Raw genomic sequence first — 17,209 nt, 5'->3', positions numbered from 1 at the left:
CTTCGTACTTTATTTGGCCTTTTTAACTTTTTTGGATTCGAGCGTCACTGGTGAGTCTTTTGTAGACGAAACGCGCGTCTAGCGTAAATACAAAATGTAATCCTGAGTTTATTTAGAAACTATTACAAGAAGATTTAAGCATAATGTTAATGGCATTCTTAAGTAGAACCTTATGATATGCAAAAACATAAATTTCTCAAACAGAGCTATTATCTTTATATATTTTGTCAGGATGAACGACTGAAATTAGTTATTCACAAAATCTAAGAAACCAACGAGTATTTGCTGGTTATTTAAGTGTCTCGGTTTCTCAACTACTTAAAACATTATCATTTTGTCGTAAAGCTAACATATCAACTTTATTCCTTTGACATCATTACGGTTTTTTGCATGTTTCGAGCTTTGATACTCACTTGATATGACATTGGAATCAAACGACAAAATAATCATACATGAATGACTCTCACCTTGATCTCACTCCAAACGGAGTAAATGCAAATTTTATTTTTATTACTGCCTTGTAAATCTCTCTGTACCCAGACTTGAGCCTTGTTTGACATTGGTATAAAATATCCGAGTGTAAAAAGGGAAATTTAAGTAACGGCACATGATTAGGATAAGTGAAGGATGCATAATTTCCTTGGTTTATTTTTGTAGACAACTGTATAGTTTTGGCTTTGCTTTGTTTACTCTTTTCTTTTTTTATTGACTTTCTTTCGTTCTCTTTCGTTCTCTTTTTTTTTTTTTAGTTTCATTTTTTCTTTTCGTTTTTTTTTTAAGAATAAATATTGCAACAATCCATCAAATAAATTTATAATACATTTTTTGTTCTAGTTGTAAGAATTCGCTTTTTTTGGACAAGCATAGATGAAAGAAATACCTTCAAGTCTTTCTTAACTTGTCTCTTTTGTTATAGATATAGGAAGATGTGGTGTGAGTGCCAATGAGACAACTCTCCATCCAAATAACAATTTAAAAAAATTAACCATTATAGGTCAATGTACGGCCTTCAACACGGAGCCTTGGCTCACACCGAACAACAAGCTATAAAAGGCCCCAAAATTACTAGTGTAAAACCATTCAAACGGGAAAACCCACGGTATACATGTTAGTTTATATTTCTCGGGTTTTTTTTATAAACATACCTGATGAATGTGTATAAGGTAAATAACTCAAATGTTTGTTGTCGTACATTAAAAAAATTGACACAAGTGGTACAAAAGAATGAAAATCGATACAAAAGATACAAAAAAGGAATCTTTTATTGAAAATAAAAATAGGAATGTCCAATTGTATATATAAGTTCAATGTTGTAACGTTCTGGAAGGCCACATATTTTCTATCAATTGCATATGATTTGTGTGGCTGTTCAAAGTTGTTCTGTACTAGTTGAAGTCTCTGGTTCAATCTGTCAACAAACACACTTTGTTCAATGTTCTATTGAAGTGTCTGAAAAAAGACGATAACACATTTAAAATGTTTGACGGATGCATAGACTGTATCTCCATAAAAACATATAATCAAACTATAAATAGAAACAAGTGGCATGAAACTAAAGTAATTCATCAAATGAATTCACGAGTTATGTCGCTTTGTGTGTTTTAGAAAGAAAAAAATAGTTCATTAAAATAACGAAAATCAAAAACTGATTTGTTATAATAATAAATGAATTAAAGGCAGCAGTTACATACAAGTTAAGGTAAAACCTATAACATGATCGATAAGGAGTCGCATTCACTCGGAGGGTAAGTATATCGACACCAAGGTTGTGAGTTCAAAAGCCGCAAGTGGTAGGTGTGTTCGACTTCGATCTTTATTTACTAGAAGTGCAAGTTTGGCCTTGTTGCTGAAGGTCGGTTTTTCTCTTAGACTCACACCATCAATAAGATTTGACAATGACAATGGCGTTGTCAGTTTATTTTTTGACTTATGATACTCATAATCAGAGTTTGAATATGTCCTTTTCAGATCTTTCGCCTATCTTTTATAATTATGTTGTAAAAAGTATTATCGTTTCAATACCTATTTCTACTTCATAACTGATTTCAGACATTGAACAGATCAAGTAACTAAATATACAAATACAATAACAAGTTTTTTTTCGAACAAACAAGATTACAATAACTGGCAAAGGCCAATATGAATAGAGCATGATGAAATAATAAGTTTTGCTGGAGAAGATAAAATCTCCTTTCTATTATCTGGACATTTACGTATGTAAAGACTAGTTACTGTCTTAACTTTAAGAGAATTGCTTTCAATGCAACATTTCATATTTACCTTTGCTGTGAATATTCTTAGATGATTAAAACTGCTTTATGAAAGATTATAATGCAACAAAAACTACACCAATGATTCATTTACAAAATTGCCATCTTCCAAAATATATTTACATACTTACCTCTCACTGGTAAACGCACACTTGTGATTCCTCACTGTAACATAGTCCTTCTGGACATTCCATCACATCAACCTTGTCTTCTAGACATCTCATGTACTTTTTACACGTGTAGGGATGACGAACCGTCGAAAACAATGGAACAGACTCGCAGTAATATTCTGAAATAATATATTTTGGGTTCTTTCAAACAGATAAGATTCACAAAATGTGTTTGAATTTGAACCAATAAATGCTCTGGTTTTTATTGTATAGTTTTTGAAAGCTTGTAGATTATTTGTTTCTTGCATTATCGAAGGTTGTATTTTATATCATATTATGATTTATTTCTAACTCACAATGACGAGGGTTGAGATAAATCACAACTAGCCACCTGATTTTTGTTCAGTCCCAATTTGGGATTTAGATAATACATGCGAATTCCTTTTTGTTTTGACTATTTTTATACAACCGTCTTATATAACTGATGTTATAAGGTATATATACGGTTCGTCAATCCATGCGGTATCGAATTAATGTATTCTTTATCTATTTAAACGTTTTACCTGATATCAGCCATATTTCTCGTTCTGTATATTCTTCAGAATCTGGGGCTTGACAACGGATTTTGGCACCATTCCACTGCATGGGAAAATGAAAGTCTACTTGGACGGTTTCTTGTCTACGACAATTTTTATCTGTTACTGTTCTAACTGCACTATGAAACCTATACTCCACATACTCTGTATGGTTTCTGAATTTTACCCAAAACTCAAGATGACCTTTAGGATACCCTGGATTTCCTGTACAAGAAAACAGCACACTTGTCTCCCCAAAGATTTCAGTATCTATATCAAATACTGGTTTACCGACAGGAGGAGCTGTAAAAGATATGTGTATTTTCAGGAAAATTGGTACCTTTAATTTTATTACTACCCCTGGGTCGATGCCTCTGCTGGTGGACTGTTAGTCCCCGAGGGTATCACCAGCTCAGTAGCCAGTACCGCATGAAAATACGGTATTTTTTGTGTTATTAAAATTTGCTCTTAAAAAATGTTAGAAATTATTAAAAATTAAGGAAAATATCTCCCTCATGCAAAGCTCTGATTCCTTTCAAGGATTTGGCTATACTTTTTGAATCTTTTGGATTATAGCTCGTCATCTTTTATATAAGCTTTGGATTTCAAATATTTTGGCTACGAGCATCACTGAAGAGACATGTATTGTCGAAATGCGCATCTGGTGCAGTAAAATTGGTACCTTTAATTTTATTACTACACATGTACTACTGGGTCGATGTATCTGCTGGTGGACTGTTAGTCCCCGAGGGTATCACCATCCCAGTAGCCAGCGAGGTACTGGCATGAAAATACGGTATTTTTTGTGTTATTAAAATTTGCTGTTACAAATTGTTAAACATTATTAAAAGTATCCCCTTATGCAAAAGTCTGATTCCTTTCAAGGATTTGGCTATACTTTTTGAACCTTTTGGATTATAGTTCTTCATCTTTTATATAAGCTTTGGATTTCAAATATTTTGGCCACGAGCATCACTAAGAGACATGTATTGTCGAAATGCGCATCTGGTGCAGGAAAATTGGTACCTTTAATTTTATCAAAGTGAGTTCATACACCGACATATGTGAAGTGAATAACAGAAAGTAAATATAGGAAACTTTGTAAAAGCTGGCCTAATAATCTGTCTTCTGTTTTCTCGTGTTTTCATTGAAAGCTGTAAACACTGGTACTTTTGATGTTTTAGGTGTTTCTGACTGACGTGTTTCTATAAACGTATTTGTCATAATTGAAATTAAATTGAGAATTAAAACGGGGAATTTGTCAAAGAGACATAAAAACCAGCAAAGAGCAAACTACAGCCCATGACCACCAATGGGTCTTCAACACAGCGAGAAAAATGACTTCATAATTGAATTTTCTTTTAATGCTTTGATAAAACTGCTTATGTATAATTTGGGCATTGTTCTCTGAATATTTCAGCAATTAAAATAAGACAGACGTTATGATCATTCAAAATATGTTCCTGTTTACAAAGGAGTTACAACAATAGATGTGGTCAAGATGAACTTATTTTACATATGTATAAATGTGACACCCCCAGTTTTTGTTGGGTTCGTATTGCTTAGTATTTAGTTTTCTATGTTATGTCTTTTGTACTATTGTTTTTCTGTTTGTCTTTGTCTTTTTCTTTTTTAGCCATGGCGTTGCCAGTTTATCTTTTTTATCTGTGAGTTTGCATGTCCTCTGGTATCTCTTCTACGCTAGAAGTACTCAATGAACCTGCATGAGTAAGGTACTATAATAACGCCATCAGTTCTTTTTTTTTTATATAATAATTGCTTATAAACAGTAATTGAATCTCAGTGATTCATATCAAAATACATACTTTTAACTACTACATCCGCTGACTGGTGAAATCCCCTGTCCACAGAACAAACATACGTTCCTTCATCCTTGCAGCTAAATTTATTGAAAGTTAGCTGGATCTCTGCATACGTGTCTTGAATATCACTAGATACAGCAACAGTGCTCCCAAGGTTGGAAGTTGCAATTCCCTTAGATTGCAGAATAACCATTTCTCTCGAATTTTTGGCAATTTCTAGTTCCTGCCATGATGTGAAATTTTCAATACGACATTTTGCAAGAACAGCAGAAGCCCCTTCGAATTCTTCAGTTGGCTGAAAGAGCAGCCCTACAAATGTTAATGAAAAGTTTAATATTTGCTTTGGTTTATTATGAAAATGTTCTTTCATTGCACTAATTTAAAACCCATCCTGTACATCACCTGTCTTTAGGATATGAGGTTACAAAATGAATCTAGGTGACTCTATTTGTGAAGAGTTAAATGTAAGTGCTTTAAATTACCATCATATCTTCTAGAAATTGAAAGAAATTCAAGATAATAAAATTAAAAAAAAAATCCATGTTTGTTCAGTTCGAAGTTCCTGCTTACTAATGAAATAGATGTTTGATTATAGGTCTATTGGTTTTGGCTACTTTCTCTCTTTTTACTTTTTTTACTTTCCTGTTTACAAAACTTTATTTTTTTCGTAAAACTAAGAATTTTCTAATCCCAGGAATAGATTACCTTAGCCGAATTTGGCACAACTTCTTCGGAATTTTGGGTCCTCAATGCTCTTCAACTTTGTATATGTTTGGCTCTATAACTATTTTGATCTAAGCGTCACTGGCGAGTCTTTTGTAGACGAAACGTGCATCTGACGTATCATATTATTGTCCTGGTACATTTGATAACTATTCACCATACGCAGTTGATTCCATATTATAACCAATCGTGAAAATATTTCTGTTTGAACATGTTAACCTACCTGGACAACCCAAATCACCACAATCCTGGACCTCAGCATTATTTCCATTACAATCTTTTCCGCCATATTTTGTAGCTGGATTATTACATTCTCGTTTTCTTTGCTGAAATCCACCACCTCCACAACTAACAGTACAGGATGACCACTGCATCCAGTCTGACCACTGACCATCAACTATATAAACAGTAAACTCAAATTAATAGAGGTTGATTATGTTTATGTATTAGAAATCACCAATAAAATTACATCAAATAGAAATCTTTTTCATAATAATTGCGAAGATGAATAGCGTTGTAATCAAAGATCAACTAGTATTGGTTTGTTCGAAATTACACTGACAATATCAATTTTGCTGCACAAAAACACATTAAGGCAATACTATCTCTTTTATGATGCTGGGGGTCAAAATGATTGAAATTCCAAGTTTTTTTATTCTGATGTTAAAGATATCTTTAACATCATCAGAATAAAAAAACTTGAATTACAATATCAATTTTGCTGCACAAAAACACATTAAGGCAATACTATCTCTTTTATGATGCTGGGGGTCAAAATAATTGAAATTCCAAGTTTTTTTATTCTGATGTTAAAGATCCAAGTTTTTTTATTTTGATGTTACAGATCTTTAACATCAGAATAAAAAAACTTGGAATTTCAATTATTTTGACCCCCAGCATCATGATTTCTTTATATCTGATACAAACAAATCGTAATAAAAACTATGGCGTTTTATGGAATTCGAAGAAATTATATGTGTTTCTCCGCGTTGTAGTGTTATTTTAGAGTATGAAGGTTACCCTTATCAAAGGTTATCTGCTTTTCCTTTTCCTGTACTGTTTTCATTGCATTCGTGTTAAATTTCTTTTTTTTTTTTTTTTTATCTTTTCTTGATCATATATGAACTGAAGTGTATATGGCTGTGTAATCTTGTTGCTGTTTCATTGACATATACCACATACCTTTTTATGTACAAATCATAAGTAAAGTTATATTGTATTTCAAATCCCCAAATGGAAGCAAAATTTTATTTAAGCCTTACCTGGACAATTGTTTGTGTTGCAAGCTTTGTTCTCTTTATCTTGTCCTGCACAACTGCTTCCATTATACTGCGGAGCTGGCTCTGAGCAACTTCTTGTTCTTGCTGATTCTCCCCCTCCACAGGTCACTAAACATTCTGACCATGCAGCCCATGAAGTCCATTGTCCATCAACTAATGATAAAATAAAATGCACGTAGATAAAAAGATAACTATACTGTATGTTCTTAATGTTAGTGTATGTTCTAAATGTAAGTGTATGTTCTTCATGTTAGTGTATGTTCTAAATGTTAGCGTATGTTCTAAATATTAGTATTTGGTGTATACTTCCTCGCATGTGCTACCATTTAAACTCTCTAACAATGGATGTTTAGTATTTACATTTACATTCTAATTGGGGTTGGTATGAATGAACTGTTTTATACTTACTTGGACAATGTTGTGAATTACAATGCTGGTTTTCTGTTTTGTCTCCTTCACATGTGGTACCACCATACATCGGTGCAGGATTAGTGCATTTTCTGCTTCGTGAGTGATGACCACTTCCGCATGAGACTGGACAAAGTGACCATTCACTCCAAGTAGTCCAATTACCATTAACTGAAATAATAATATATACTATACTATTGACTGAAGTGATACATAGCATCAATTAACATAAACTAAAATTAATGTGTTTAGTCCAAGCATAAGATGATGATATTTTTAACATACACGCCACGTAGATCGGCACTATAATTAAACAACAAAAAATGTCCTGTTTACAAGTTTATCTATAATGTATTTTATTGAACACAAATAATATTCAATCACATAGATGCGAAACAAAATACAGATGCCCACTTTGGCTTGAATTCAAAATGAGAAAGTATTCTTAAATGTGCGTATGATACAGCACAATAGGTACCATTGTATGCTATAAGAACTGTAAAATTTCCCAAACATGTATTATTTTAATTGATAAACTGATATAAGTTAATGTATAAATATGCTGTGAAAACTCGATAAAACTGATAGAAGATAGTTATTTCATAAAGTGGAAGAAAATCAAGGTGGTCTAAAAAACCATCAATTAAATGCAAACAGAGAAAAAAGGCCAAAACGAAAAGGACAGATACGAAAAGGGAAAATACTAGCCACAAAACACAACACGAAATTTAAATAGTGAAAAACATGAGCCTCAACAGCAACAACAAAATTACAAATGACCAGTATCCTCTCCACTAGTGAGTACCACCGTGTTCCTCTCTTTTGATAATATGAATGCATATATTTTTCGCAGATGAGTAAACCTTATCACATGACGATCACTTGTATGTTTAATACCATATTTGATTTCGGAAACGACATTTTTGGATAAATAGTATGAAATTCAAAACAGTGTAGCTGTGGCCATTGATTGACACATTAAAATCATTCATTGACTGGGACAATTTAGGTGAACGTTTGTATGTAACGACCAATGCTCACTATGTACTTTTTAAAGACACTTAAACTATGGGGTCACCAAAGGTTCTCAACACCTAAATAAAGTAATTCGAAAAATTAATCAGAAATAACACGATATTTTGATTTATATCAATTATATAAATCAAAACACAAAGGTTATTCCTGATTAATTTTTCGAATTATTTTATAATTAAAGGCGTTAAGAAACCTTTGTTGACCCCACAGTTTAAATGTCTATCGTAGGTACGTCATGAACAGTGGTTGTTACAGACAAACGTTCACGTAAATTGTCCCAGTCAATGGATGATTTTGATGGGTCAATCAATGGCCACAGCTACACTGTTTTGAATTTCATACTATGATAAGGCATCGACTCAATTTACCAGTTTGCATTACTTACTAGGACATGGCTGAGTATTGCAACTTTCAGTTTGATTTTCGTCGCCATGACAATGTTGTCCCCCATATTTCGGTTCTGGTTCTGAACATGATCTGTTTCTACTGTGCTCCCCTCCACCACAGGTCTCACTGCATGATGTGAAATCACTCCAGCTTGACCACTGTCCATCAACTGAAAGAATACACACGATAGTGAAAGATACAACTCAATATGCCGCCCAGGGACCTGCCATTACGATCAGAAACATTATTATACACTAATGTTACCATTTTAATTTCTTTAAAAAAAACCTTTTGCATTGTTTTGTGAAATCCAGAAGTAGAACAATATTGGGGTCTTGATTAGAGAACATTATTTCTGTGTTCATTAATGTTTATGCCATTTTTCGGTTGTTATATCAAAGATTAGATAAGATTTTAAGTGGTCTCTGTTTGATTTATTTATTCATTTGTCATTTCTGGTATTATTGGACCTGTCCTTATTATCTCATTGACACATAACTTATTGATACCTCACAATCTTATGTGTATTTTTATGGAAAGACCGTATCATACGACGCTGTCATTTATACTTAAAACTGACAACCATGTTTTTACTTTTATAAGATATGAACATGTATTTAACGAGTATACCAAACTAACTAGGACAATGTTGAGTATTACAAATCTGTGTTTCAGTGTTATTTCCTTCACATTCATCCCCACCATACTGCGGCTTTGGGTTTGTACATGATCGAGTTCTTGTGTGTGTGTTCCCTCCACAAGAAACCGGACAATCTGACCAACTACTCCAAGCGGTCCAATTACCATTCACTGAAAAAGGTAGTTTGTACCGGTAAATATAAATTGATTGCAACAAGCTGACCGTCAAACTTATACAGTATTTAACTTTGATTACTGCAAAGAGGAAATTATAATTATTGTCACCTAAATTTCATCAGAGGTTTATCTAACTTTCCATTTAAATGACGCAGAAAGATGCTAGAATCATTCCTGAATGATCAACAAATGCAATGCTTCATAGACAATATGTATTCATAATCTTATATCAGAACTGTTCGAACAAAGAACAATTCAAGCTTGTTTTGTTTGCTCAGTAAAACAAATCGAATTGATCGTAGTCGATTTTGCCTTTTATCTTATTTGGTTTTTCTACCAATTTGTGGTTCTAAAGTCGACGAGACAGGCGTTTGGAGTCGTTAAGAATACATCGGATATCTTTGATACGTTTTGATCATATCATTAGAAATTGTTTTGCAACTGCATGCATTTTTCTATTCAAAACATTTGTATATTTACCTGGACATGGATGCTTGTTGCATTCATTAGACTCAATCTCGTACCCCAGGCATTGCTCTCCACCATATTCTGGTTTTGGATCGGAGCATGATCTTTTTTTGAATTGCATACCTCCTCCACAAGACTGGTCGCAATCTGACAACTCACTCCAGGGTGACCATTGACCATCAACTGAATTCAAACAATAAAATCGTCAAATTCGAGAGTAAATTATAACAATTGAATTGTGCATTTGCTATCAATTTGTGTTTACAAAAAAGTTATGATTCCGCTTTACAAAATTCAATATTTGAATGAAGTTGTACTCTATGGTCGTTTCAGAAATCGTTTGATTTTACGTTTTTGTTTGAATTGCTTTATCAAACAATGTCCAAGAAGCTAAACATATAGAAACGTAAACAAATATATATCTTATATATAAGAAACTTCTTTAACCTAGTTATGTACACTGTAAAGTTGATATGATACAAAACTAAACGTAGATAGAAGAAGAACCTTTTTGATACTATAAATAAATAAATGATGTAGTAAAAAGACTAGGGCTAATCTTTTCTTAAAATTACATTGCTCTCGTGGACGTTTTAAACTGAAATTGACTACATATTATAGACAAGTAACTAGATAATTTTCATGTTTTTTTTTAAATTATTAACAGCACCATATTTAATAACATTGAAAGAAATCCATACTTCCTACTTTGTTTTTGCTGCTATAAAATTTTGTAATTATTTTGAACTAAGGACGGATCTTCCTCACGCATATCTCTTATTGCGTGCGCAGGTCAACTCTTACTGTTGTTTTTTAAACCTTTCACCGTTTTACACACAAGGATTTAGTTGTTTAACTGAGGCAAGTCAATTTTAGGAATCTTTCAAACAAAATATCATGCAAGGGCAAGACTAAAATCAAGTAAACAAAAAAGTTAAATCGATTTGGCCAAACCAAAAGAAAAAGTATAATTCAAATTGTAAATGAAGTAACGTAAAGGCTCACTTGGACAATGGTAGAAATTACAAGACTGTGATTCAGTATCGTTACCGTCACAAATATCACCACCGAACTCAGGCTTTGGGTTTGTACATGCTCGCATTCTTGTGTGTTGATCCCCGCCACATGACACTGGACAAGCATTCCAGTTACTCCATTCCGTCCAATTACCATTTACTAAAAATAAAATAAATGTACCATTTATTTTGAAAAGCTACAAACAACGAATCTTAACATTACACTACACATCACTTAAAGGTAAAAGAGGCCCAAGTAACAGTAAGACATGTTGTTAAAATATGTTTGTTTATAATAGATACTTAAATCTCAAATGTTTGAGTATGAAGTAGTAGAATATCAATGTTTTGATTAAGAACTACGTATACTGTGCAAAAGTTTTATACTAGGTAACCTGCAGTTCCTAATATTAAAATGTGCAATCTACAAACCATATTGTTAAATGTTCAGAGCGCTCCCTATTATCATGAGTGTCAAAAACCCAGCCGTTGTTAAAAGTAAAATGTATCAGGCACATCATTCATTTTCTGTTAAGGAAGAATTGAGACGAACAAAAATGTTAAAATCCCTAATTTGAAAACCCTATCTCATGTATTTCAGGGAATCATTACTGATTTAATCACTTTCTTTTCACTTCATGATAATGAAAATTTTTAGATCACTGCATACATACTTGGACAAGGCTCATTATTACAACTGTTTGTTTCATTTTCTACTCCAGCACAATAGTCTCCACCATATAATGGTTCAGGATCAGTGCATGATCTATTTCTACTTTGCAGACCTCCACCACACGTCTGGCTACAGCTTGTATACTCAGTCCATTGTGACCACTGTCCATTGACTGAAATATGGAATTAAAAAAAATGTGGGAATTCAAAGGTATAAACAAAAAGTAAGTTGATACGTATTAGAAATCTTTGCTTAAACCCTAAACAGATAAATCTTCGCCGAACTCTAGCTTCCCATCCAATATCTACAAGTTTTCGCCTATTATACATTTTGTGAAAAAGAATGAACTTATTTCGAATTCACGTATATATTTTAAAACATAGATATTAAAATCACACAATCTATCAAGAAAATTCTAAAAGGCCATCTTGACATTTAAAGTAAATATACTCTAATCCATCCCCAACCAAAACGTAATTAAAGCAAGATGAAAACGAAGACAACTATACATGGGTAGACTAAACGCAAAGCATAATTTATTCAAGTAAAAAACATCGTTATCACATAAAAAAAAGTATCAAATTGATAAGAGTATTTTTATTTATATATACTTGTGGACTGGAAACATAAAATCTAATCAGATAATTTTCAGATTGATTTATTCTTACTTGGGCATGGGTCTTCATTACATGTCTCCGACGTTGTTGCATTTCCAACACATGGATTTCCACCATACTGTGGTAAAGGTTTTGAACATGCTCTTTCCCTGTCTTTCAAACCACCTCCACAAGAAACACTACATTCGTTCCAAGATGACCACTTAGTCCAATTTCCATCAACTGAAATTAACATTTAATAAATTAAATGATGATAAATTAATTAAAATCATAAAATCCTCGAAAATAGATAATGTATAAATATTACCTAGTATTCTAGCTTTCGGGGGAAAAAAACGTTTGAATAAACGTCCTAAATGACAATGCTAAAAAACAAAATACTCTTTTAGAAAGGATTATGCAATATCAGGACTAACTGGATAATTATTGAAATAAGTAAAACATGATCGACTAGATGCTTTATATCCAATAAGTCTCCTTGTAGATATACTTGCGAAATACATACTTGGACAAGGATTGTCTGCACATGTAGAAATATGGGTATCATTTCCTGTACAATGTTTGCCACCAAATTGAGATTCAGGATTTGAACATGTCCTGTTTCTAGTCTTGACTCCACCACCACATGTTACGCTACATTCTTCCCATTCACTCCATCCAGACCAGTTGCCATCAACTAAAACGAGACAAGAGCAAGACACTGATGGTGAAAACTATTCTGTTGTAGTTCGATTAGAATTAAAACTAAAGTCATATGAAACGAGTGAATGCTGAAAATTGAAGTGAATCCATTTCTTGAACAAATGCATGCATACATCATAAACTTAGTCTTTTGTGCACGATTTTATCATTTTTACGCATCTATCCATTTCGTATAATCGTCAAAAAGATATTTCACTCCGTCAGTTTTGTTGTGAAAATATGGCAGCTAATAAATAGTAGTGTTTTGAAGCAGAAGTTTATCGATTGTGACCTTTGTAAACAAACAACAAAGAAGCATGGATATTCAAGTAAGCAAGAGTATAACATGTACAATACAATATAGATTATTTCGATGACTTAAAGATGTTTTAACGTTTGTTCACTCTCTCTGCCAATTTTATTTTCCCCTTTGCACTTGCGTAATTTCGATCTCCGGATTTTTACGAGAAAGGTCACGCTGAGGTAACTGCATACGGATAACATGTCGGTGAATTATTGACGATACAATTTCTTCTAAATTTGGATAAATTAAAAAAAATTCTTTTGAAAAAAGTATATGTACACAAGTTTTATAATGAAAACTAGCCATTTAGTTATAACAAAAACATATGCATCATTCTTTTTTTAATTTGAACTTTCATTTGACTTTAAATTATAGAAAACAAAATGGTATAAATATGCATTAATGAGGTGATGAACATTTCATTAGTAAAAATTAATTTCACGATCAGGTACATTGCGATTGTTTTCTTACTTGGACATGGGTCGTCATTACATGTTTCAATATTTGTGACATTTCCGAAACATGGATCTCCACCATATTGTGGTACAGGATTGGAACACTCTCTGTCTCTGACTTTCATGCCACCTCCACATAAAGCGCTGCATTCATTCCAGGATGACCACTCTGTCCAATTGCCATTGACTGAAATTGGCACATTATACTATTATCAATTAATCCACCACTATTAATGGTACAACATGCTAACCACTATATGTAACATTTGTAAAATATGGACCATTTTACAGTAACACACAGATTAAAGAACAATCTAAACATGACATAATTCGCTAGATGTATAGATTACCAATTTCAGATCTTGAAATCAGAAACATATGCTGTTATTATAAATGTGAATATAAAATGATGTTATTAAGGTTGTCATTTGATGATTCTCCTAGTGTGTGAAAATATAATTTGTGTGTGAATACATTACCTTCATACTGAGATAGAGGATAACGTTGATAAATTTTGACTTCCATACACCTATTGTTATATCCCTTGTAAATAAAAAGTAAAATCACAAAAATTCAGTAGGAAGTATGGTATTAAAGAAAACAAACTTTTTAATATTTTCTAAGTCATCGAAATTGTTTTCCTTACTAATCGTTGCGAATGTTTAAAATTTGAAGAACACATATTTCTGGATTACTGTATATTCACACAGTCATACTTTGTTTAAAATTGCCACTATTATTTCACAAATGTATTACAATCGATGATTATACATGAAATAAAACGTGGTGATAAAATTTACTGCAAATTACTCCTTATTTTTGATTAAGTGAAAAGTATATCAATAGTGCCCAACTGCATAATCGTACAGACAAAAATTGAAATACTTCATTTTATATCTTCCCAAAAGAAAAATATTAACATTGCAAAAATCTAATTATTTTACATGAAGATGCGCAATACATACCTGGACAAGGTTTTTCTGCACAATTAGAAATATAAGTATCATTTCCTGTACAATATTTGCCTCCAAATTGGGGTTCAGGATTTGAACAGGTCCTGTTCCTATTCTTGAGTCCACCTCCACATGTTACGCTACATTCCTCCCATTTACTCCATTCAGACCAGTTGCCATCAACTACAAAGAGACGCGAGCATTACAATAATGACGAAAACTGTAGCAACTTATTGTGGTTCAAAAAAGAAATACATATTTATCTATAGAAATCAAAATACAAAAAATGTAATAAAAACATGCATTAATTAGTAAATGCATTTTCGATTAGACAAACATTATTTAATCATCAGTGTTTTTAATGTTTTCTTACTTGGGCACGGATCTTCATTACATGTTTCAATATTTGTAGTATTTCCAAAACACGGTTCTCCACCATGTTGCGGTTCAGGATTTGAACATTTTCTGTCTCTGACTTTCATGCCCCCTCCACAAGTAACATTGCAATCATTCCAGGATGACCACTCTGTCCAATTCCCATTGACTGTAAATGGCACATTATAACTATTATGATACAATCCGCAAGCATGGATAGTTAAAACTTGCTGATCATACCATGTAACATTTGTAATATATTGCACAATTTAATAGTAACGTAATAGCAATGAAAAGATTGTAAATGACAAAATGCAAATCAGGAATATTTTCTGTTATTATAAATTTGAAAATAATTTAATGTCAAGGTTGTCGTGTGAAGATGCCATAAATATGTGAAAATGTGATTTTTGTATGAACACAGTAAACTCATACTGAGATATAGACAACGTTTATAAATATAGACGTTTATACACATATTGCAATTTCCTTTATATGTAAATTCGGTACAAAGTTTGGAAAAAGAAAAAGTTTTTCCTTTCTAAGTTATCAAAATTGTTTTACTTAATCAACCAATGCGAATATATAATATTTTAACATATATTATTGAAGACATATATTATTTAAGATAATAACTATCTTTTGACAAATAAATTTCTTATCATTACCTACAAAATAAAATAAAAAGTAGCACTTTTCAACTTTCGTAATAAGATTCCTCACAAAATACATTTTACTTTTGGTTATGTAGACAGTATATCAATATTGCCCAACTGCATATTCGTACAGACAAAAATGTAATACTAGTACGTCATTTAGTATCTTCCCCTCAAACAAATATTATCACTGCATTAATCTAATTCTTTTACATGAAGATGTACTTGCGCAATACATACTTGGACAAGGATTGTCTGCACAATTAGAAATATTGGTATCATTTCCTGTGCAATATTTGCCTCTATATTGGGGTTCAGGATTTGAACATGTCCTGTTTCTAGTCTTAAGTCCACCTCCACATGTGACGCTACACGCCTCCCATTCGCTCCATCCAGACCAATTGCCATCAACTACAAACAGAGAAAAGCGGGGCATAAATGACGTAAACTATATAAAAAAAAAAGTATTATAGTTCTAATAAGAAATGAATATTAAACATCACAAAGCAAAATAATAATAAGATCATTTAAAAAAGAAGATGTGGTATGATTGTCAATAAGGCAAATTTCCACAAGAGACACAATGACACAGAAATTTACAAATATGTGTAAAGGCCATATCTCATAGTATCTATAATAGGCCACGACATGACATTTGTAAAACAATTTAAACGAGACAACTAACGGCCATGCATTTAAAAGATGATTTGGTATCGTGTCTGATGATTTGTACATGGAGTTTATAATGCCATATATCAGGCATTAGTACTTTACCGATTTTTAAATCTCATAAATCGATTTAAAAGGTTAAAATCAAGATAAAAACGAAAATTGAGAAAGTTGCAAGATTTAAGAGTGTGATGACTAAAAAGTTGTCAAAATCAAAATGTAAAGTGATAAAACCTAACTTTAGTTTATAAGGATTTTCTGATATAAATAAAACAAATATCGGTAATTCAAGTCCAACGTAGTTGATCGCGGATAATATAATGGAGTTCTTTGTTTAGTAGTTTAAAGGTTGTTGCTTCCTTAATGTGCGACGTTATAATATCATTACTGTCATGTAGAACTTTATCTAAGCCAAAATTAATTTCACTATATGGAACATTATTGGAATTGTTTTCTTACTGGGGCACGGGTCTTCATTACATGTTTCAATATTTGTAGTATTTCCAAAACATATATCTCCACCATATTGCGGTAAAGGATTTGAACAGTTTCTGTCTTTGACTTTCATGCCACCACCACAAGTAACACTGCATTCATTCCACGATGACCACTCTGTCCAATTCCCATTGACTGAAATTGACACATTATACATAAAATGACGCAGTCCACCAGTATGGATATTACAACATACTGACCTACCCATGTTACATTTGTAACATAAGGTTCCTTTTAACTTTAACTTACTTTGTAATGAAGTTTAAAAATGGCATAATTCACTGGTGATATTAATTAACCATAATTTAAGAACTGGAGATCACGAACATCTTTGATTAGGATGAGTTCTAATATAATTTGAGGTGATTGTAGTCGTGTGAAAATTTAACTGTAGTGTGAAAATATAATTGTAGTATGAAC

At 32.4% G+C, this 17,209-nt stretch overlaps 1 protein-coding gene across 1 annotated transcript in view; it reads right to left on the bottom strand.

Annotated features, from left to right (window-relative positions):
- Positions 1–1,248: 1,248 nt before the first annotated feature.
- The window catches only part of LOC139516644 (SCO-spondin-like), a 70,836-nt gene continuing 54,875 nt past the window's right edge, over positions 1,249–17,209 (bottom strand). Inside the window, exons 33-51 of the mRNA XM_071306855.1 lie at positions 16,754–16,924; positions 15,866–16,036; positions 14,968–15,138; positions 14,607–14,777; positions 13,658–13,828; positions 12,707–12,877; positions 12,253–12,423; positions 11,586–11,756; positions 10,901–11,071; positions 9,908–10,078; positions 9,251–9,421; positions 8,610–8,780; positions 7,190–7,360; positions 6,764–6,934; positions 5,725–5,898; positions 4,782–5,087; positions 2,944–3,258; positions 2,402–2,559; positions 1,249–1,449 (exon numbers count right to left, since the gene is read on the bottom strand). Coding sequence (XP_071162956.1) covers positions 2,405–2,559; positions 2,944–3,258; positions 4,782–5,087; positions 5,725–5,898; positions 6,764–6,934; positions 7,190–7,360; positions 8,610–8,780; positions 9,251–9,421; positions 9,908–10,078; positions 10,901–11,071; positions 11,586–11,756; positions 12,253–12,423; positions 12,707–12,877; positions 13,658–13,828; positions 14,607–14,777; positions 14,968–15,138; positions 15,866–16,036; positions 16,754–16,924 — 3,344 coding nt within the window. The 3' untranslated portion in view covers positions 1,249–1,449; positions 2,402–2,404. The remainder of the gene's footprint in view (positions 1,450–2,401; positions 2,560–2,943; positions 3,259–4,781; positions 5,088–5,724; positions 5,899–6,763; positions 6,935–7,189; positions 7,361–8,609; positions 8,781–9,250; positions 9,422–9,907; positions 10,079–10,900; positions 11,072–11,585; positions 11,757–12,252; positions 12,424–12,706; positions 12,878–13,657; positions 13,829–14,606; positions 14,778–14,967; positions 15,139–15,865; positions 16,037–16,753; positions 16,925–17,209) is intronic.

Source organism: Mytilus edulis, chromosome 3 (genome assembly GCF_963676685.1).
Source record: "Mytilus edulis chromosome 3, xbMytEdul2.2, whole genome shotgun sequence".
In the NCBI taxonomy this organism is placed as follows: domain Eukaryota; kingdom Metazoa; phylum Mollusca; class Bivalvia; order Mytilida; family Mytilidae; genus Mytilus; species Mytilus edulis.
The sequence above is the reverse complement of the archived record's forward strand: the minus strand, read 5'-3'. Positions and strand labels throughout refer to the sequence as shown.